Source organism: Nilaparvata lugens, chromosome 7, assembly GCF_014356525.2.
Source record: "Nilaparvata lugens isolate BPH chromosome 7, ASM1435652v1, whole genome shotgun sequence".
Classification (NCBI taxonomy): Eukaryota; Metazoa; Arthropoda; class Insecta; order Hemiptera; family Delphacidae; genus Nilaparvata; species Nilaparvata lugens.
Genome location: NC_052510.1, coordinates 22069898 through 22094711, shown reverse-complemented (window position 1 = coordinate 22094711; position 24814 = coordinate 22069898). Strand labels below are relative to the sequence as shown.

The 24814-nt window shown below is 34.2% G+C and overlaps 1 protein-coding gene across 1 annotated transcript in view; it reads left to right on the top strand.

Moving 5' to 3' along the window:
• LOC111057041 (dystrophin, isoforms A/C/F/G/H) overlaps positions 1-24814 on the top strand; it is a 608133-nt gene that overhangs the window by 560619 nt on the left and 22700 nt on the right. The window contains exon 55 of the mRNA XM_039431878.1: positions 13231-13397. Within this exon, the coding sequence (XP_039287812.1) occupies positions 13231-13397 (167 nt within the window). The remainder of the gene's footprint in view (positions 1-13230; positions 13398-24814) is intronic.

Genomic DNA, 24814 nt, shown 5'->3' with positions numbered 1-24814 from the left:
TGTACATGAACAAATTCTTATCAAATCTGAAAGTTTTATAGAATCTTAAATCCATGACAACTTATTCTACAGCACTTTAAAATTATTTGAATCATGTCCAATATTTATAGCATTTAAAAGTGTGTTAATTTTTTGAAATATTTTGTCTGACAATAAATCTATTTTTTCCTATTTAAAAATCTACATCAATATAGTGAAATTGTTGTAAAGTGTATCATTGACTTTTCTCAAATATCATTAGCCTTATCTTGAAATACATTTTTTAAAATTCTGCCTCATCGTGTTATCCTCTCACTTTTCTTCATCATCTCCCTCTCCTCCTCCTTCGTCTTTTCCTCCTCTTCATTCTATCCTCTCTTCTCCTTCTTTTTCACTCCTTTTCCCATCAATGAACTCGATCTGAGATCTGTAAAGTTTAAATTATCACATAACACCGTTCAAGATTCAAATGAAATAAGAATAATTACATACGCGGGATTGTACAGGTCCATAAGGACAAAGCAAGTTCAGTGCAATATCAAGTTACTCGAGGTGCCCCTAATAATTAGAAAAGGCTGAGTAAGTACTGAGTACAAGTCGCTCTATCTTTGTTCTTTCCCTTTCGTCTTATTCTACGAAGAAGGAGTTCCAACTTAAAATGTAGTTAAGCCTCTTCAACTGTGACCCTCCAGTGCCCTCCACTCTACAAAGGTCATTGGGTATCGCGTGGGTTGCCATTCAACCCAATGCCTCACCTTGCACCTAGCAGCTACCTGTTAACAGGATCACGTGTAGGTGAAGCCCGGAGTGGATGATTGGAAAGCGTGAAAGAGGAAGAGAGAGCAGGGAAGAATAGAAAAATTGTAACAAGAAAAATAATGAATTGGAGGAGGAGAAGAAGACTGGAGAAGAATGAGAAAGAAGGGGGAAGTCAAGTGGGAACTGGAAAGAAGCTCAATTAGGGGATAAAGGCGAAGAAGCAAGAGGAAGGCGGAAAATATTATCGAGTTGGGCAGAAAAAGAAGAAGAGAAAGAAAAGGGTTGACTTTGAGTATAAGGTGAATTATAAAAGGGAGAATGGAGAGCGGAAGAAGATGATCTAGGAATATTTGTGAAAATAAGATGGAAATGAGTGAAGAAAAACAAAAAAAGGAAATAAATAAGGTGGAAAAAAGTGAAGGAAGAAGAAAACTGAATGGATGTGGGGTGAAGAATAGAAGAACATGAGAGAGGAGATGGAGAGAACGGAGTAAAAAAATAGGTGAAGCGATGGGAGAAGAAAAAATATGAAAAATAAGGACCAGGAAAGGAAAACTGATGAATGAGAAGGGAAAAAATGAATAATAGGTTAGAAAGGATTATTGAGGGAATAACGTAGTAGAAAACTATGAATAGTAAAAGATAAAGGAGAAGGTGTAGAACAATTTGTAGAGAACGATGAGTAGGAAGATTGAGTAGGAAGAAAAAGAAAGAAAAATAATTGAAGGAGAACGAAGAAGAGCGAAGAGGAACAAAAAGGAGAGTAAAAATGAGAAAGAGGAGATGATGAAGCAGGATATCTCAAGAAGAAGGGAGAAGAAAGTTGGAGAAAAGTGGTGATGACTGGATGTAATGCGTTAAAAAGAGTACAGTTGTAGTGTGCACTGTTCAGCTGTGCAGTGCTGTGTAACAAAAGAATCGCGACTGAAGCGAAAATTAAAGGGCACCGTAGGAGGCCATAAAACCCTGCTGACTTCAGACTGCTAACAGTCTGCCAGCTTAGTGGAGGGATTTAGAAAAAAGGAAACTTTCCATAGCCATCGTCATATCGACTAACATTCCCTCTATAAAATAATATGTCTGTCGAATACGTAGCTTCAATGGATTTTCAAGAACTTTACCACAACGGAATGATTTGTAAGTTCTGAGAATTATAGAGTAAGAATTTGAGAATCCTGTGAAATTTTTCTTCACTACATGTCGTTCCAAATATTTAAATAAGCATGTCATTGACACTCTTTTCGTTCACTTCACAATTTTTTGAATTTTCTGTGAATAATGAACAGGTCCTATAATATTCCTAATATAATGATAAAATGAATAATCTCTATCATTCATTATGCCATTATAGATTGATATTTTGAAATATAGATTGAAAATACTGTGATAGATTGAATTTTAAATGGGCTTTCCACAAAACAACATATAGAAAAATTTGTATTTAGCATCAATAAAACGAAAAAGCAAACTATAAGCTCTCATTATCTATGATTCTGTGATTCTGTTCCACCAATAAGTAATTTGATCCTGCCATTTTGGAGGTACAAATCTTCAAAGTCAAAGATCTAAGCCTCAAGTCATGGAAGTTTCAACTAGACATCTACACAGAATAAAGATACTGTTCAATTTATTTGTCTCTGACTATTATTAACTAGCAGGAACCCGTGCTTCGCAAGGATCTATTTTCAAACTTGATAATCTGAAAACTTGACGTAATGAAATCTTGAAGAATTGAAAATAGGCCTATAACCATCCTTGGTTAATTAAGAATCTAGCCTATATGCAAAATTTCAAGTTAATTAGTCCAGTACTTCAGACGTGATGATGCGTCAAACATAATTTTCCTATCGCGTACGTGTATAAGCCAGTTCTTTACTTATCGATATATAGATATAAAGTTAACGACTGCAAGAGATAGGACTGTGGAACAGAATAGTGGTGAAACTATGATAGCGCCAGAAGTTGCTCAAAAACAATAGTAGGTATAGTACTACATGAACTTTTTGAAAGTGATTTGAAAAAAATGTTAAAACAACAGAACTGAAAGTTGTCAACCTTATCATTCTACCTCCATTTAGAGAGGCTTTTGTTTGAGCCGCATGAAATCTTCTATCTTCTATATATATTGTGATGTTGTAAATCTTTGCCTTACGTGTTGAGTGATATTATGTAATGGTGTGGATTGCCAACCATTCATATGTGGTGCTGTATTTTTGATATTTATAAGAGCGGTCGCTAAAATCCCTATTTTGCAAATAAATTTGCAAAAAGTTAAGGCCGTCCGGCTCGCAAATATGCTGGGTTCAGACCGCAGCTCTAGCTCAGTGGTAGATGCATGAATTTTCCAAATATAATTAATCACCACAGGGTTCAATGATTGATGATTAATAATTCTTACCGCTGCTTCTGTGAAGTTCTGGAAGAATACCCATAAGGAAAACAAAAAGATATTTGGTGACTGACTATCAGTAACCATATATCCAATCGAGAATAATGAAGACCAACTATGGTTTTTCTAGTTGATTTTTAAAACGCTTGTCATGGATACAGGTATTCACCAATTTATCCTTCTGAAATTCCTTTGAACTTACAACGCCAGTTCTTGAAGTTCTCTGGATCCTTATATGATATACTGTAGACTTATTAATATAATTAACAATATGATTTTTCTGGCAGAATAGTATGACTATCATCAAAGGATGATAAGTAATGAATGCTCTTAATAAGATCAATATTAATTGATTCACTTATTTTATGTGCTGCAGAATATTTTTTTCTTGGTATCAAGACAGCTCAAACTGTATATCACGAGATGAGTTAGGATATAATAAAAAACTTCCAAGATTTTGTATGCTGACATAAAACATAAAATATATTCCCATAAAATAATATATATAAAATATTCTTAATTTATAATTCCAATATTTATAAATTCTTTAATAGTTTGACAATTATCACAAGGTATAATAGCATTCACAGTTGTGAGCTTTAAAAATTATAAATTTGTATTTAATACTGATACGTGGACTTCCAGTCAATTCAGAATTCTACAACTTAAAACCTGTTCGGTCTGTAGATTTAACATGACATACTTTGATCAATGAGCAAATAATAATTAATAAAAATAACAATTCAATAATCTCAGGGTTTTATGAGTTCATGCCATGCATGGAAGTAAGCTTCCTACCTAAATCAATAAATTCATAGAACGTTCTTATAGATTATATTATGATAGTATTCAACACGTTGCGAATTTCTTAAACTTGAATTAATTTATATAGCGCTTTAAACAATTCCCCAATTCACTATTAAAGGCCGGCTAATGAGCTTATTAGAACTAACACTCACAGTAATGATGTTCTTGAAGGTCTTGTAAAGTGAATTAATTATTTCCAATAATTAATTATGCAGGTCCTTTTCATCTCTGCTGGGCTCGCGTGTGGTCCAGATTTCTTATAAATTTCTTTCAGTATTAGAAATATATTAATGGGAACAGATTACAATTAAGAACTCTTTAGCAACACTGAGTTCACAAATAATCAAACATTAATTACATATATTTCACATTTAAAAAAGGGATTGGCTTGATGATTTTAAAATTTAATAGGAAGTAAGAACCCTAATCTCCATGTGCGTCCTCACAGATCGGGATCACAAGCCAGAGAGGAATGATTTTCAGAAAAATTTCATCTCTTCTTTTAACGATTTATAAGCTTCCTTCTGATTGGCTCTCTAATCTTAGTAAGACTCAATGTAATTGGTTCTTTAGGATTCAGGGTGTTCCTAACTTTGTTATACAAAGATAAATGGAAATTTGTTACGTAAATAAATTAAATGATAGACTAAAAGTATTTTAATAATTAAATCTTGATACATGATGTTGTAAAATGATGTACATATAATTTTTTATGTGAGTTTTGTGTACTCTTGGTTTTCATACTTTTTTTAGATTGCAATAAATACTCATGTAACAATAATAGTTGTCCTTATCTATTCACATAAACCTTCCCTAGTGTATATAATATATATTTTGTGAGTAAAACTTATAATTCAATTCATACCGGTTGATCGAGCAATCAGCTGATTTGTTAGGTATCGATTCAAAGAACTGTCGATTGATCCTAGGTCGATTGATTCGTTTAGAACAAAAACAAAGAATTCTAACCTCAAATGTACATGTAAACTTTTATTTTTTATGATCTGCCAATAATAAATAAGCCGCTTTATAATTTTTATTTCTGCCAATGAATTCTCATTATTGTCGAATTACAATTTGTTTGATTCTCTTATCGTATTAGATAATATGATTGCTCTTTATCACTAATAACATTCGATTTTACTTGAGTGGTACTTTGACTAGGCTATCTTTTCTTTCTATTTCATAATTCTATTAAAGCTCAATAGTTCATTTCAAAAATATTTTGTGGTGCTAAAATACCACATGACAATATATATATATATATATATATATATATATATTATATATATATATATTGTGGAGCGGTATTTTACTCGCCTCACATATGTAGGGTGATTTGCCAAATCATGTAGTGCTGTATCTAAATGCCTCACGTTGGGCCGGCAAATCATGTAAAGCGTTTTTTAACGGCTTCGCACATGTAGAGTGAATCTTGTACTAAATCAACGGTGTTGAGGTTATAAATTTTGTAATTGCATACGTGGACGCTGAGTGTACACCAGACTGATTGATTCACTACAAGATTCAATACAACTGTCGGAATCGCGGGAGGCCTAAACGCTCGCTCACCCTTGATTCTTCTAAGGACAGGTTGTATAGTGATGAAATTTTTATAAGCAGTGTAGCGATCGCTAAACACTGAAGACGGATATCTTAAAATTATTACCTGTGAAGAATGAGCATACAAAATCATACAGGTCGAGCAAAAATCCCGATGTAGATAATTTACGGGACTGCGTCTCTAATAAGTTCCGAAGGATTAAAAGACGGTACTTGGACCAAATATCGTTCAGAATATACTTCGAGAACAGAGTCTTGTCGGGTTTTAAGCTCTATTGTAGGAAATTATATGATCTCTGGCTGCATCTGCTGTACAAATGATGTGTTCGCTCCTAAGTCGAGGTTGGTAACAGATAAAAGCTGATATATGAGCAGGTAAGGACAAAGAATAAATATCTCGATCTGACCCCACTCGCTACATCCACTTAGACCTGTTCCAATATCTAGCTTAATTCAATTATTTCAATGATCGTATTCGATCGGTTCTTGATGATATAGAACGTATCAGACACAATAATTAACAGGCTTAAGAAATAATCGAACTCAGAAAACGAATTAACAGAATTGAAATATATTATAATAAAATATATGATCATACAGTGCAGATTCAGAATTTGATTTACAGATTGATAATAATTTAGCATTGACAAAAAGAGTTAAAAATGTTCTTGTGCTTGCATGACACCATGCGTGATTCGACAGAATTTTACAATTGATAAAATTTAACAGTTTTGAAAAAATAGTGAAAAATGAATAAAAAGTGTTTTTAAAATTGTCGGGGTCGTGGTTCTGGCAGCGGAGGATAGTTAATCAACTACAAATTCTTAGAAATTCTATATGAATAAATTCTAGGCTCTTAATAACTAATAAGCGCTTGTCGGCGTGGCCAATAATTTAACGAAGAAAAAATTTATGTTTTCTGCACTGTAATATTTTTCGAAGCGTAGATTGGGGCCCCTTTAAACTTATAACTCACGTGAAATTCCTTGGCGGTCGTGGTTTTCTTCTTTAGATCAAAAAATCGTTTGATCGGCAGCGGATCCAGGCTTCGGTTTCAGCACGTGGGGGATTTGTAATTTAATATTTCCTTCACCAAATTAATTAAGGGATGATTCAACTTTAAACTTTTAATTCATCGATTGCTGAACATAGATTTACGAATAACAAATAGAATAGCCTAAAATATTGGCTCACAAATAAAACATATAAAATCGAACAAGAATTTTTTACGAATAGGTCTTGGTAACTATAAAGAGATCTGAACGGTGAGGATTTCAAAAGGGAAGTGAAGTCTTTTTCTCTAAGCTTCTTGGCTAGACCTTTCTTCTGAGAATCTCGGTGTAGTAAATTTGCATAAAAATTTGCCATTGGTAGAACGATTGTGACTTAGACATGACGTCAGTGGCAAGCAAGAGAATATAATTCCTTTAATTATGATAATAATTCAATTCATATAATTCTTAAAACCACTTAAGCTCCTCGACATAGTTCCTCTTATACAATGTACATGTGCTAGCGTATGTGATAAGGCAGGTTTGTTGTCTGATAGTAGATTAACATATGTTGTTTTCAAACGATCACCTTTTTGGTGCTATTTCTATGCACTATGATTGGCTTAGGCTTGCCAAAGAGATTTAATTACCATGTGGTTCAGTTGAAGTAATAATTAATAAATTAATACTCTTATACAATTTTTATTATGTCTGAGATTGTTATAATTAATTTCTGCTGTCTTTATCAATAATATAATTTCATGCTATGACCTAGTTAGTTACAATAAGACTTGACATTATAATATAATTTCTTAAATAATAAATAATTTCAACGATAATACATACATTTTTATTTTTTATTCGAAATTCTTGGTCCTTTATTGATAGTTTTTATAATTTTTAGAAATGATATTATACCTTGCATGAAACCGGCATGACATTTGACAATACTTTGAATCAGTCAGCTGCATTCGAACTGCTTTAAACACATCGAATAATGGATGCTGCATGACTAAGCACATAGGAAGTCCGTACCTATTCAGATGTAAATGAAAATATTGATTGTCAGATAAATTATTTCATGATTCACCAAATAAAGTAAAGTGTGACATGAGATACATTGACTTTTGGCGGAACCTAAGTTTGCCAGGTAAACTAGTTGTAAATAAAGCTTTATTATTAATAGTCAACGCTGAAAAAAGACAGGCTCAATCACCAGGAATACTATAAATTCTATGAAGGATCCAAATAAAATTAAATTCGATCAGCTGATTGATGAAATTATTTTAATTAAGCTTTACAATGATTACAACATATGTTAGAATATCATGTGTCAATTATCTCAGTTCCATATGGCATTCACCTTACCATGTTCATAACCTTACTAAATAGGATCCTTTTTCATCCTTCGAAAACCTTAGAGGCAAAATATCTCAAAATCCGTTCTTAGTGCGCGTCTAGCATGTTTGAAGAATTTTTGTGCAGAGTTTTAAGTCTGTAGGCCAATTAGTTTGAGCTGTAGTGTGATTTCACATGAAATTTTTTAAAAAATGCCCTCTCCTGGACTCCTCTCTGCTCCTGGTCGGAATTTTTCTGCATAGATCTAATTTTTTTCCGTAGCTGAACAAAAAAGTTCCTCATGACTTTGCTGTGCAATGAGCGGTTTAAAAGTACAAAATTTTTGGGGGGCCCAAGCTCCCTCAGGGGGGCAAATTTCTGAAAATCCTTTCTTAGTGGATGTTTTGAGGCTACCATAAACAATTGTGCAAAATTTCAAGTTTGTAGGCTCAGTAGTTTGGGCTGTGGTATGATTTCAGTCTGTCTGGGCTTAGCCTTTTATAGATATAGAGAAAAAGAAGAAGATTAACTTCCAGACTATCTGTTCATCATTCTTCACAAGTTTGAGAGCTATGAAATACAAAAACATACGGCATTTCAGATAACAGTACAACATTGAAATAATGTTCCTCACGATTTGCAAATCTTTTCAGCACAATATCGTTCTTCTGCTAAGCGAACTCGCCTTCAAACAATCTGCTGTGGAAAGTAGTTGAACGTCAACAAATCAGTGAAGTGAATTTCAGCTGAATATGTTGTTGGTCGTTTAGTTGCCGGATCTTGGCACAGGCTTTGTAGCCGGCACTAGCTTCATAAATCCGCTCCAACTGTTTCACTCTGTTCGAATTTGTTTCACAAACTTGTTTCAAAACTTCCCCAACTGTCGCGTCCGAATATGAGCGTCTTTTGAACAATCGGTGATGGTTGAAGTTTAAAGTTGTGCATCCACTTACCCAGCAACATTTCAAACAAGATTGGCATTTTCAATGTCTTATCTTCTAAATTTGCAAAAATTTGCTCTGCTATGAGTACTGACAGTATTTTTATTAGTATTTATGAATATGTATTTATACTCATAAAATAAAATGTATGTATTTTTATTTATTATTCTATTCGGACAAGAAGTTTTACAGTTAATTGTATTCAATACGAGCAGGTCTGTCTAATCCTTGCTCTGCAACGGTCTGCGTAACACAAATACTGTAGACGACACTACGATGAATATGCAAATTATTTAGGACTAGTAGGTCTCAAATATTATCAAGTAGCTAAAAATAAAAAACTGAGAAAATTTTATTTGAAATCTACAAAGTCGTCTATTAAAAATCATCCTATTTGACAAAATCATATCATAGATGGGATTATAGATACTTATCATAGATAACAATTCCCATTGAAACTTGAAAATTCATGAATCGAACCTACAATTTTCCGTTCCAGAGTCTAGCTTGGTAAGTGGTGTAACTACATCAAGAAGTGATGGGGATTGTGGGAGGATTTTATTGCTCTCCTGTTGGTGCAGATATCCTCTAATATGAAATAGATATCGACTATTCAAATATTCTTGTAATTGGGAGTTGATGAATGAAGAAACTCTATGATCGCCATCGCTAAATTCAGAATAGAAGTTAGAATAGATATTGACTCTATATTATTCAATATTGACTCAAATATTATTCCAATTAGGAGTTGATGAATTAAAACATATTCGCTATCATTAAATTAAGAATCTACATGCAAAATTTCGAGTTCATCAGTTTTGTACTTCAGGCCTAAGTGATGATACGTCAAAAATCTCATCTAGAGTTTCTATATTGTTATAAGAGATCAGCTTGTTTAAAATAGTTATACGTAGTATTCATTAGATGAAATTCAATTCAATCTCATCAGTTTTCAAGCCGGAAATGTACGCTGTTCAACCACAATAACACAAAAAATTCATTTCTAGGATCATTTTTCGGTACAGTATTTGTTGTGTGCTGTATTTTAAAGCACATTATAGTTGATTGCACTTTTCCGCCACTGCCATCACAATTGGGCATTGTCTTGCAAGCTGTTCCTAATTAAATAATGTCTAGGTGTATTTTGGCTCACGCATGCGCAGTGGGCTCGGTGCGCGCTAGTTGCAGTAGTGAATTAATTAATGGCGACAAGGTAAATTAGCGTGGCAGCGTGAACATTGCTCCCAAATGGCTGGGCGACATTATCGGATGGTCATTGCTATTATGCGGATGGCTGATTGCACCCGGCCGGCGAGCCGCTATGCTCATAGTTTTGTTTATTGGGCATTGATGCGCATTTGCTACTGATTGCTTGGGACTGGTGATGCGGAAGGACAATCCATTTCTCTGAAAAGTGAACTTTTGTAATTTTCTACAACCTCAGCTCCTCAGGGCTGGTGATGCGAAAGGACTGTCTAGTTCTTTGAAACGTGAACTTTTTGTAATTTTCTGCAACCTCAGTTCCATTCTATTGATGTTCGTTGAATAGTATTCATATAGTTGATAGAACGATTTGAAATTGTCAGATTAACCTATTCAACAACAAAAATATAGACCAAAATCTAATCATATTTGATTAAATCACGAAGAATAAAATATGTGAAAAGTAATTCCAGTTCCTACTCAATTCCCAATCAAGTAAACTAGAATTAAGTAATATAATAGTTTTTTCTCTTGTAAACTAGTATCTTGAAAATCCAATCGGAACTAGTTCACAAGTGATTGATTGATAATGTTGTAGCAACTGTATTTGATTTTTCAATTTCTTAAAGTAGCTTCAAGGTAGGCTGTCATTTCTGAATAATATCCTTTTCTCTTTCATCTTGTTCGCAGGCTCCTGACTGTGTACGGTAATCTAAATAATAATAATTGAGGTTTAAAACAGTTTTGGGCAAATGTCTGTAGCTTTCACCTGAAGTGTACATGCCTATGAGTAAATATAGACATTTACAAAATGTAAGATATATAGTAAATTTTATATTAGTAATTTAATTTTATATAGTAAATTCTAGCCTATACTAAATTTATAGTCGTATTATAAAACACTATGGATGAATAGATAAATATGCTATGTTATTCATCATAATGATCCGATCAACTCGCAGATTTGAATCCCTACGCAATGAATACAATCGGGAAGGAATTTGACCGGGAAGGAAAGGGCAGCGGATCACGTGATATTGTCGGTGGAGAGATGAACTTTTTACGATTGGCTGCTGCATCATGCAAGCAGCTTTATGCTTGCAGTTTTACAACCGGAAAATCTATAGCCAGTTGGAGATGTGAGGGCAAAATGCACGTAAAAACCTGCCTGTATATAAATATTTTACGAGTTATCTACCTGCTTTACCTTCTTCAAATCCTGCCTCCTAATCTGTGAGTGAAGGGATGGTCATCATATATAACTTGTGTGGTCGGTGTGTAAGATGCGCTGTACTTCTTTGGATGTATCAAAATGGCGGTTGATTCAATTTCCTTCTCAATATCAGAGCTTTCTACACATATTGTTCCACATTGCGAGATTATAACAGAAAAGGAGGAATTCTATCTTGGTATACGGTACATATTTTACAACATATTATGTATACCACTGAAATAAACATGATACTACAATGAAATGTCATGTATCTGGCCACCTTTAATGTATAGAATTTATTATACGAGAGAACAGTATATTGTAGATTTCATCTATTACCTTTCCAATACAAGTTAGTAATAGAATATTCATGATTGATACACCTGATACACCATCGCCGTTTCAATTCACATAATAGAGTTTATAACCGATAAATTATTGTAATTTCGAAAAAAATACCATTTCAAAATATAATTTTAAAATTATGACTGAAAAATACTTCCTTAGTCGACATAATAGAATAAAGAAGTATTTTGAAATGGAAAGAGATTAAAATATACATTCCTTATTCCATTCTCTATAATGTTGACCCGAATCGTATGATAAATATAAAAAACTTATTTTTAACTTGAACAGACATGAGAATTGAATCCAATTACAATTCACCATTCTTTAATAATTTTGAATCGATGAATATCTCTATTACAATTCTATTGTCCCTCTTGAGAAATATTCCATATGACCGAAATGTTGAAAAGAGTTTTTTTCACAAGGATAGGGGTTTATGAGAAATTCTATTGACTATTTATTGCAAAAACCTGTAGGCTTATTACTGGCCAAATGGGAACTGGTCCAATCCACTAGACTCTGGCTAAACGATGAATAATTTTTATTGTCGTTTGGAATATGTTGGACACTTGAAGTGCTGGCAGTGGGCCAATGCTGGAAGTACACTCGCCACTTTAGTACATTTACCGAGGATTACTAAATAGCCAACTCACCCCCAATGGCAAAGCGCAAACGATTCTTTCAGTTGCTAAACATTGGTTGGCTTGGATTCAGTTATTGTAGCTTGTTAAAAGACAAATTGGGATTAATGAGGCGGCAGGACAGATAAAATATTTTAGTAAAATGTAGGAGGAAGTCATAATGTTTCCATATAACATTTTAATTATAGATCTCGCTTGAGGTATTGCTATGTGAGTTGAAGGCTTTTGATGCAAATGAAAAGTTATTGTAAACTTGGATGTAGGATTACATCAATCATATTAATGAGAAATACAATCGTGGTGCATCAATGCATTCCAAGATGATAATAAATATTATTGAAACAATACTTTCTTCTGAAGAATATCATGGTTATTGCATTAATCTGGTATAATATATTTTGAGATGACTGATTTCGTTGAAGGTGAAACTCAACTCTCGCGGAAGTCATTCTAACTGATTAGCAACCATAATAAATTATTCTAGTTACTATTGTAACAAATAGTTTTGAACTGAATTGAACAATAAAAAAGGGCGGGTACATTATTTCCAAATATAAGTGATAGGATGATCAAGTAGAATATTGAGCTGCCTCTTTCAAAAACATTCGTTTTAATGTGATTGCTCCTCATTTTACTTTTACTTCTCATTCTTCTCTCACCAGTTACTCAACATATTCTTAGTACAATTTCAATTCCAAGTCTTGTGTTTGGATACAAGTATCAAATAATATTTCATTTCTCACTAGGATTCTTTCAATCCTATCAGTTAATACTAATGTATTGCTGAGCAAGGTTTATAAAATACAATATTCTGTATCTAGGGATCAATAGTCTCCACTATTCCTCTTTGAGTACTTAATTTCTCTCAAAATATCATTAATTTTCTCTGCTTCCAATCAGGATTTTTATTCATCATATTTTATATATTCTGACTTTTCACTAGAAATTAATGAAACTGAAATATATCTCTAAATATTATTCTTTTACAATATTTATTTCCTTATTTATTTTGTCCCACATTTTACAAGCAATTTTTTACTTGTTTGTTTTCCAACAGGAAGGGAGATGTTGGATGGTGATAGTAGAGGGTACCGATCCGCCGAGGAGCAAGCGAGAGAGTTGACGCGTTGCATTCGTCGCGAAGTTAGCAAGCTGAGCGAAAAGTGGAACGCTCTCATCGACCGATCGGACCAATGGCAACGCAAGCTGGACGATTGTGTAACCGTGAGTATTATTCTTTCTCAAATGTATTTTTCTAATCTTGCTCTCATTGCCTACTGAACTTCAGTTTTTTCAGTTCCGATTTGGGGGTTAAAACAGTAATTAGAACAATTGATAAGAATTGGTCTGGATCACCTAGAGCACAAGGCCGAGAGGAGATTTTAATATGAAGAAAAGCTAGGAAGAGAACAAAAACAGTGAAGCAAAACTATTACATTATTTTCCACAACAATATTATTGTAAAATGCAGGAATGGGAAAATGTCACCTTTTCATAATCTGTAGGCTACCCTACAGAATTAGAATCCTTTCAGGAGATTGAATCCTTCTAACACAGTATTTCAGAATGTACCGTCTCACAGAATACAAAATAATCTCGAATCAGATCGATACATTGTAATTTACTGCATACAATAGGCCTACGTTTCGCATACTGATAGCGGCTGTATCATAACTCTTATTGATGTTCTCGGTTGCGTAAACACAAAACTTTTTGATTGAATAATTCCTTGCAAGGATTCGGTGATTATTTGATACAATTTGGAGATGGTTGTTTCAATAATTGTGAGAGGTTGCCCTCGCAATCTCGTCGCACAAATTTAGATGATCGCTGTCCTATCGGTTCTCCCCTTGAACGGTGCTTGCTTGAGGCCACTACTGCTCACAGTCAGTCTGCACTGAAAACTCACTTTTTGAACCAATCTTCGATGGTTTACAAGATCACAACCCACGTCCTGGAACTCTAGCTTCACTCATTTCTCACTGTCATATCTTCCTTTACCGATGAACGAGCTCAAGACTCATGTTGGCATCATCAGATAAAAAGGTTCAATAATTTGATTATAAGATAATAAGAATTAATTTGAATGTTTTCATTTCTTTCCGATTTCATAGATTCTCTTTTCCATTCATTACATTATTATACATTGTACGTTTGATACGTTAACTTAGTGTTCATTATGAACTAGGTGCACAACGTGAGTTCGCATGTAATTAATGCATTGCAGTCATAATTTCATTCATACAGTGAGCTACTTACCAAGTCGTTGTGACTTAGTATTAGGGGTTGAGATTCAAGCTCATATTTCAACTCGCTTTAAGCGGTGGGAGTATTATTTTACACGAAGAGCTTCCAGAGGTGTAAAACTTGAAAAGGAAGAACCAGCACTCGCCAGCCAATGCCACCATAAGAGGACCCCCAAATTTTAGAGCGAAGTACCTTATTAATAATTTTGTAAAAATTAAAGTTAAAGTAAATTATTAAATTTCTTAAAAGACTTCGTGATGCTATTGTGAAGCAGAAGTCATTTTTCATTTTAATTAAATTTATAACCCCTTGGAGGAGACGATTCCGCTACCATATTCCCGGACCACATGGAGTTGGATCGACATCGGCGGCTTACAAGAAGATTTTCGACACGTGAGTGATTAAATTTGAATTAGTGATGGGCGCCCTAGTGCTTCGAATTAATCTGATGATCAAGCTAGCTCGCCGAAAGGGTTTTATTATAAATTGAGAAATTAATAAGAGTAATACTTGCGCAAGTAAAATTAGTATTAAGGTATTTATTTGAAAGAAAAATATAGATCAATATTTCAGAAATTTCTATTAATCAAAGAAGTACAAAATCTAGGCTATTAAAACATATGCATATAATATTTAATTTTTGCAATACAATTTGCGATAATTTATTATAGTTCTAATTCACTAGATGAATGGCTCTACCTATTCCGTCAGGTGCCGAATCTTGCACCCTGAGATAAAAATATATATTCGATACAAATAAATCTACTAAATACTAGAGATTTTAATATATATTATATTTGGATTATTAGTGGCTAATTTATCAAGCTGATCTTAGAGCACATATTTTTGATTGAATTGTCCAAGTCGACAAGTATTAGCAAGTACATATCGCAGCTACATGCAAAAGAATACATATGATTTTAAGATAAAGGCACATGGTAATGATTCGTGCCATAAATCTAGAATATAACGTTTAGCCTGTGATATTTTATTGATTTCAATTATTGTTCTATTTTTATATTTATTTTTTATCGCTCTATATATATTTTTTGCCTCGATTGATCTTTGCATTATTTATGTAATATATGTATGAAACTTTCATGGTGTGCAATTTATTTTTTATTCCTCAACTCTATAGTATAAGTATCATTTATATATATATTTATTATTTATTGAATTACAAGAGTTATTGGAGAAGCCCATATCTAGGCCTATCAAGATTTTTTAAGACTGAATACTATTAGAAAACCACGCCCTAATTATATTAAATCTCATGCTTTACCGACTGATGCCAAGCAGGAGGCTAATCGTTATTTAAATATAAAGAATAACGTGACATAAAGACATGGCGCCCAACGTGGGGCTGATGATGAGAGCCGAGCTCATTGAATAATTATTTGAAATTAAGTCAATAACCATATTGAAAATTATAGATAACTTATACGAGTATTGAGGAAAACTGGTGAAGTAAAATTTGTATTACTTTTTGGGGAATCAATAGCTTTAAATAAAGAGAAATTATATGTTTTAAAGAAAATTTTTTATTATTGTTATTGTAAAAAAAAAAAATATTTTATAGAGAGAGCTATTATATTTTATAGGCCTAAACTGCTAGTCAGAAATCAATGAATAGTATTATTATATTATAAGAGCTTAAGTAATAATAGGTTACCTGGCTTGTAATGTCCATAGGCCTATCCTCATTTGTGTCCTTATTAATGCCTTGTTGGCCAAAACTTTCACTTTTTTAACAAACACTTGACACTTAATCCATTTTTAAAATATGAGTCTCTTTTCGTCCACGCAAAGTAAGGTAGCAGACACACTGCAGACGGCGATAGTAGCGGAGATCGACGCTGAGGGGGGCGCGATGGAGTCCAACGCCCAGATCTCTTCAATCACCGCCAAGAATCCTGTGAACAGTAATAAACCGTTAAATGTCTCCCAAGAAGCAATAAGAAGGGCTCTAGTAGAGGGGATGATCAAGTCATTTTCTAATAGTTTAGAAAAAACAATGACCATGGTAATGAAGGACTTGAAGGCGGAAATGAAGGAAATGCGGGAATCATTGAAGGATACATCGGTAAGAACGGGTAAGGAAACTGCAGACACAATACCAGCATCTACCGCTGAAAATCAAGAACTAATTACAACCGATTTAACAGCAAAAATAGATACTGTCACTTGTGAGTTAAACGAAAGAATAGATAACCTACCAGCACAAAACACTTCGCAAATTCATGAATAGCTCACCCAAATTCTGATATAAATCAAAACACAGAAACCTGTAAAGCTTTAAACGGAACTCTACTAATTCAAAAATCCACTCTGACTCAATTAATCAAGAAATAAACGCAAATAAAATTACACATAATAGTCAATGGCAGATAACACAGGAAAAAAATAACAGCATTAGAAAATCATATTCAACAACGACCTCAAGGGATTCAAACAGACAACCTCAACGTACATAGTATATTACAAGGACTAGGAAAATTTGATAATACTGATCGCCATTTGCAACCTCAACCATTCATTGATCAGATAAAATTAGTACAAACTCTTGCACCTACCTCTTGGAATTTTGGCGTCTTCGTTTGACTAGTTTATTGATTGGCGAACCCCTGATGTTCTTTCGGAGTAGAGCCATGAATTTACATCATTGGATGAGTTTGTAGCTGTCTTCCTGGAACAGTATTGGAGCAGAAGTAAACAGTTGGACGTGCTAGCGGACATCATATCATGCGATTTCAACCCTAACTTAGACGGTGCATGTACCACTTTCGTCACTGCCCTACAGTTTAAAAATTCTCAATTGAGCGAGCCCATTAATGAATCGGCATTAGCAAGTATTATTTTAAAGAAGCTACCGTATCAAGTTAGAATGGCACTCGCCACACAACCATTACTGATTGCAAGCAGCTGATAAATCATTTATATGGCATACAGTCTGTGATGGCAATATCAAACCACGTTCAGACCAGAGATACACACAGAATCAGCATAACTCAAAAGTAATCAGTATAACAGCCAAAATTATGAATCAGTACCATATGATTGCTCACGATCTACCCCTCAATTTAAACGCCGCTATAATCATATCAAAAATAACAGCTGGAATAATAGAAGTTTTCAGAATCGTCAAACAAACCATTATCCACAGCAAAACTATGAAAGAAAGTATTATTATGGCCGTGATCGATTTAACACAAATAATGATAACACTCAGAATAATTACGACAAAATTACAAACCGCCACCTCATCAAATAAGTACAAACTACACATTAGAGCAGCGTCCAGATCAAATCACCAAAAAACACAGAACCCAACACCCAACAACCCGCCACCAGATAACAGAAAGCTACAGCTAATAAACCAGGACTATATGATACCCCCGATATAACACTACAAGCTCCAATGAAACAACAAAAAAATCAGATATTCAACATCATACACCACCTTAGAAATGATTTACGGAAAATTATTAGAAGAACAAAAGCCAATACCAGATAAACCACCACCAAAAACCGCCGCAAGCATCAATCCCTACTAAGTATCCTGTCCCCGCCGAAGAGCAACCCGCCACGAGAATCACTACGGCCACAACCCTAAACAAGAAACGATACACTTAAAATGCTGAAATCCCACCACTGCCAAAATAAAACAGTCGCCAGGAGGAGACCGCCACCATACTACCCGCTTTGAACGTCACACCCGGCATCAAGAGACCGCCACCGCACCCGCGCACATTCGACCCCACCAAGGCACCCAAGGAACCAGGATAGAGGACCAAGAGGATACACCAGGGAGGACGGACTACCGGACAAGAGGAGCGACCATCGCAAGGCCCGGAGACGGAGGCGCCGAGGACACCCGACCGGCATCAGTACGAGAAGACGGACTACTGACGGAAAGAGGAGCATGCATCGTAAGGCCGGAGGCGGAAGAAACGGAGGAACCGCGCGCGCCGATGGAAGCCGCATGCACGATTTAAACGCCCGAGGAGGATACCGGACCGGGACCAGGTTGGAGAACAGACCACCGACGTCATGCATCCGCGGCACATACGTTTTAAAGGCTATGATCAGCGATGTGACCGGAAAAATAGGCCAAAGGAATATGACAGAAACGGAACTGATAGGAATACTATTATGGATTTATGCCGGGAAAATAATGGAGTGGACTACTTATTGAGACTAATGAATAATGGAAGGTGGTTAAGAAGAATGAAAGAAATAAGGAATAATGTCAATAAAATGGAAGTATCTGGATATTATGCTATTGAAAAGATGATAAATGTTTTGTTATGGTGTTTAATGTTTGTAATAATGGCTGTGATATTAATAAAATACTGTGTTGCAGATATGATGGAAAATATTATATTGTTATTATTGAAAGAATTTATTATTGATAATTGGAAAGTTAATATTATAAAAATAGTTATTGTTGTGAGCCTACTAATTTATAATGAACCGAGATCAAGAATATTAAATGATAATGAAAGGAAGGATGAGTTAAGAGTACAGATTGATTGGAAAAAGAAGGGATTAAAAGGAATTATCATAAATGAAGTAAGGAATTGTTTGAAAGAGTACACAAGATATAAGGGCTTTAAATTTATGAAGATAGATTAATAATAGGACAGCCTCAACAATCAACAGCAGATAACCGAACGGCCTACAGCAGTATAGCCTAGCTACAAGCAAAAAGCCAAGATACGGGAAAACCACAACAATTCTACATGAAATATCATCGAATTTAAAATAATATGATAAGAAAATCAAGGAAAATATTATTATCAAACCGATTACTAACCTTCCTTAATAAATTTAATATTGGTATAGGACCTCGTGGCAACAATCCAATGTTTTAATTCCTTCCTGCCGTTAGAAGCCTGCAATAAGGAAAAGAACAATTTTTAAATATGTAATTAAATCATATACATCAGATAAAAAAGGACACAAGCGGGGATAATAAAATTAAAATTTGTTAATTACCTTTTTAAGAGAAAAAATTGAGCAGTTAGGTTAGTTATGAAAGTCGATAGCAAATTCTGATGTAACATGTAGCACTATGAAATGTAGAACACGACCAGCTGACCAAAGCCACCCAAATCAAATGAATGTAATGTCTGTTGAACATATGTTTATAAAAAGAAGTACTGTACCCAAAGAGTTATTTATTATTGTTATTTATTATATTTATTAATGTCGATATATTTATTTATATGTTTTTATATTTATTACTTTTAATTATGCCACGTTTGTTACCTGAAAAGACTTAAAGTGAATACCAGCTACCAAAACCAAAGAACCATTAGCAAAAGAAAGTATTGTACCTGATGTATAGAAAATTATTTATATTAAGACCTAAGAAATACTATAAGATATAAGCCCAGAAGTTTATGAATCGAAATTATTGTCTAAAAGGAATCATTTATGAGAATTATGAAATGTGTGTAGTTAAGTTGGTGGCCCTGCAAGCGGCGAATTTAAAAATTACTATGTTTTTAGTGTTGTCAGGAGGAGTGCGTTTAGAAGTTTATATTTATGATATTTTATGTGTGTTGAGGAGGAGAATTTGTTATTGTATTTGATAAAGGTATAAAGGAGATGCAGCAAATATGTCTGCGAACTGTGATAGAAGTATGAGAGTATAATTTATAAATAAAGTATAGTGTATATCGATGTATTGAAGGGTGGGTTTTCATTAAAACATTGTGATTCTCAAATATTTTGAATTCAAACCCAGGGGCGCGTGTAACATATTAAATCTGGGTAGATAAAAAGCCCTAACAGAAACAGTAATAGGTCTGAAATAAAGTAATTGGCTAATATCGCCAAGCAGATAATAACCAAGATTAGATAGCATCAGCTTGTTCTGGCTAAATGGTACAAGAACCTAAAAAGGATTTGAAGGAAGTTTATTGCTCATAAATAGATTATTATATAAAATATTTGAAGATTGAGGTTATGTAGATGTATTCACGGATCGGTGACCTAGAGATCGATCAAACCGAAGAACGTAGAATCTGACCAAAACCCCTTGGCAGAGCTTTATTGCAATCGGATGGTGTGCAATGTGAAAAAACACCTGTCCACGTGGCTAATTATTAGGTAGCATGGAATTAATATTAATGTATAGAATATTAACTAGCATGCAAAGAGCATAAATAAAAAACCAAATAAAAATAATTTAATGTATTCAGGAAATAAGAGTTACCAGGCGCATGAATACCGAATAAAATTTGCATGCACCAATAGTAAAACGGCAGTTAATAGGCGGCAACTGTAGGCCAATTCAAAAATATTTATATATATTTATATAAATGTACTAGATTTGTGTTAAAATTTGTGTAATCTATGTTATCGATATGGCTCGAATGCAAAGAAATTATTAATCATATAATCTAAGCAATATTTTGGTATTTTTTGTAAGATCTATTTGAACTTAATGGCGGAGGATTAAGATATTTAAATTTTATGCTAATTTGAAAGTCGGAAAGAGGATCTGTAAAACTTGAAAAGGAAGAACCAGCACTCGCCAGCCAGATGCCACCATAAGAGGACCCCAAATATTTTAGAGCGAAGTACCTTATTAATAATTTTGTAAAAATTAAAGTTAAAGTAAATTATTAAATTTCTTAAAAGACTTCGTGATGCTATTGTGAAGCAGAAGTCATTTTTCATTTTAATTAAATTTATAACCCCTTGGAGGAGACGATTCCGGCTACCATATTCCCGGACCACATGGAGTTGGATCGACATCGGCGGCTTACAAGAAGATTTTCGACACGTGAGTGATTAAATTTGAATTTAGTGATGGGCGCCCTAGTGCTTCGAATTAATCTGATGATCAAAGCTAGCTCGCCGAAAGGGTTTTTATTATAAATTGAGAAATTAATAAGAGTAATACTTGCGCAAGTAAAATTAGTATTAAAGGTATTTATTTGAAAGAAAAATATAGATCAATATTTCAGAAATTTCTATTAAATCAAAGAAGTACAAAATCTAGGCTATAAAACATATGCATATAATATTTAATTTTTGCAATACAATTTGCGATAATTTATTATAGTTCTAATTCACTAGATGAATGGCTCTACCTATTCCGTCAGGTGCCGAATCTTGCACCCTGAGATAAAAATATATATGCGATACAAATAAATCTACTAAATACTAGAGATTTTAATATATATATATATTTGGATTATTAGTGGCTAATTTATCAAGCTGATCTTAGAGCACACATTTTTTGATTGAATTGTCCAAGTCGACAAGTATTAGCAAGTACATATCGCAGCTACATGCAAAAGAATACATATGATTTTAAGATAAAGGCACATGGTAATGATTCGTGCCATAAATCTAGAATATAACGTTTAGCCTGTGATATTTTTATTGATTTCAATTATTGTTCTATTTTTATATTATATTTTTTATCGCTCTATATATATTTTTTGCCTCGATTGATCTTTGCATTATTTATGTAATATATGTATGAAACTTTCATGGTGTGCAATTTATTTTTTATTCCTCAACTCTATAGTATAAGTATCATTTATATATATTTATTATTTATTGAATTACAAGAGTTATTGGAGAAGCCCATATCTAGGCCTATCAAGATTTTTTAAGACTGAATACTATTAGAAAACCACGCCCTAATTATATTAAATCTCATGCTTTACCGACTGATGCCAAGCAGGAGGCTAATCGTTATTTAAATATAAAGAATAACGTGACACAATAGGCCTACGTTTCGCATACTGATAACGGCTGTATCATAACTCTTATTGATTTTCTCGGTTGCGTAAACACAAAACGTTTTGATTGAATAATTCCTTGCAAGGATTCGGTGATTATTTGATACAATTTGGAGATGGTTGTTTCAATAATTGTGAGAGGTTGCCCTCGCAAACTCGTCGCACAAATTTAGATGATCGCTGTCCTATCGGTTCTCCCCTTGAACGGTGCTTGCATGAGGCCACTACTGCTCACAGTCAGTCTACACTGAAAACTCACTTTTTGAACCAATCTTCGATGGTTTACAAGATCACAACCCACGTCCTGGAACTGTAGCTTCACTCATTTCTCACTGTCATATCTTCCTTTACCGATGAACGAGCTCAAGACTCATGTTGGCATCATCAGATAAAAAGGTTTAATAATTTGATTATAAGATAATAAGAATTAATTTGAATGTTTTCATTTCTTTCCGATTTCATAGATTCTCTTTTCCATTCATTACATTATTATACATTGTACGTTTGATACGTTAACTTAGTGCTCATTATGAACTAGGTGCACAACGTGAGTTCGCATGTAATTAATGCATTGCAGTCATAATTTCATTCATACAGTGAGCTACTTACCCAGTCGTTGTGACTTAGTATTAGGGGTTGAGATTCAAGCTCATATTTCAACTCGCTTTAAGCGGTGGGAGTATTATTTTACACGAAGAGCTTCCAGAGGTGTGAAACCTCACAATGTGTTCAACCTCATTCTGCAGGGTCTCAAACGGTGTAAGAGAACTTCTCAATGAATTATCGTGTCTTATTGTTGGCTCAAGTGCTACACTTGCTAAGTAGTTGTACCAGTGAGGAGCGAGCTGTAATAGTTCTCCTAAATTCAAATCACTTTATACAGATTCACAAACTAAATCAATGCGATACTGCGGAAGATATATGGTTGGGGAAAAATATGGAAGCATCTCTGTAACAAGGATAATTAAAAACAAAATATGTTTTATAACTTTGAAACGGTTTTATTTATCGATGTCCGGTCTCCGCCATTAATTTTCTCATGAAATTCTGTATCGAAATCATGTATCGTATGACTACTTTCCCATTTAAAAAAATAAAGTTAGACTCAATATGGCGTACCAAAATTTTGGGGCAACTAAAAAGTAGCCTTTATCTAAAGGCAGAGAATCTCAAATCTTTCTCCACTGCTATTACAATGTGGACCTCACTATAGTCTCTACAGTAAAGGCATTGTGAATTTCAGGAACAAGGTTGATTCGCTAATTGCTGATGGCTGTTGCTAGACACTTGGTTGCTGGGTTCGGCTTGGTTTCGTTGAATTGCTAATTGCTGTAGAAAGAGCTGTTGTTGCTGGTTGAACCTCAACCTACAAATGTTCAACTTGAGCTGGACTTGCACGGCTCATGTCACTGCTTGAGCTGTTGTTTAACAACACATTCAAGTAGAGAACATGCAGGAATGCAAGAATTGTTTGACGTGAATATAATCAGGTTACTGGAAACATGCTGTCATTGTTTGAGACTCATCTAAACTGATTGAGTTGTTCTTTAGATCACTTGTGAGTTTTGAAGTTTCAACTGGAATTTGTTAAATAGTTTTCAGTGTTTTGTAGTTTAGAAACGGTCGAATTCTCATTTGTTCTCAGCAGTCAACAGTCTCAATAAAGTTCGACTTTCACTTGAGCCTCTAACTGAGTTTATGAGACTCGTTCGAATTTGTAGAATTCAACGTTTTAAAACGTCGACATTCAACGGTTTGGTTGTGATGTTTCTATTAGACTTTGAAGCTCCGAAGTTGAAATAGTTTTAACGCTCAACATTTTCCAATAGTTGAACATTTCTAAATGCAGGGAACATGATCAAGAAAATTCATGATGATTTTTGCAGCCGGGTTAGTCGTAACCACAACACTCTTTGTTCACTTCATTTCTTGTAAGTCCGTCCGCATCCACTAATCCTCAATTCCCCTGCAAAAAGTTGGTTGTTCGGAGTAGTAGGACTGAACTGTAACTGCTCACTCTCTTTCTCTTTTTCTCTCTCTGCTCTTGCATCCACCAAAAACCTATTAAACGGGATTTATTTCACTAGCCGCCCAGATTCGCGGCTAATTCCACTCTTCTCCTCTTTCTTTGCCATTTTCCTGACTCTTTTTTTGAATCCTTACTCCATTCTATTCTCTGATATCAAGATTTATCTTTGTCTGTGATACTGTACTATACTGCTATTCTTTTATTTGTTTTCTGTATTCTTTACAACATTATTTACACATCCCCTATTCTCTTATTTCTCTGTATTCTAGTGTAATTTTCCATCTGTTTCACTATTCAATTTCCGCTCATACATTCATTCTAAATCTCTCTTATCATCCAACCCTTGTCTTAAATCGTTCAGCAGTCCTTTTTCGATTATTTGTTCTCAAATTATTTGATGGTTCTTTTTTCTTCTCTTACCTCTTTTTCAATCCTTTTCCTCTTTTCACCAATCTCCCTTTTGCTCTTATTTGTTCTCTCTGTTCTCACTTCCCTTTCTTTTCTTTCTTTTCCTCCCCCATCACACCTACTTCTCCTCTTCATCCTCATTCATCTCTATTCTTCCTTCAATTGTTTCCGTCCTCTCCTTCTCCCCTTCC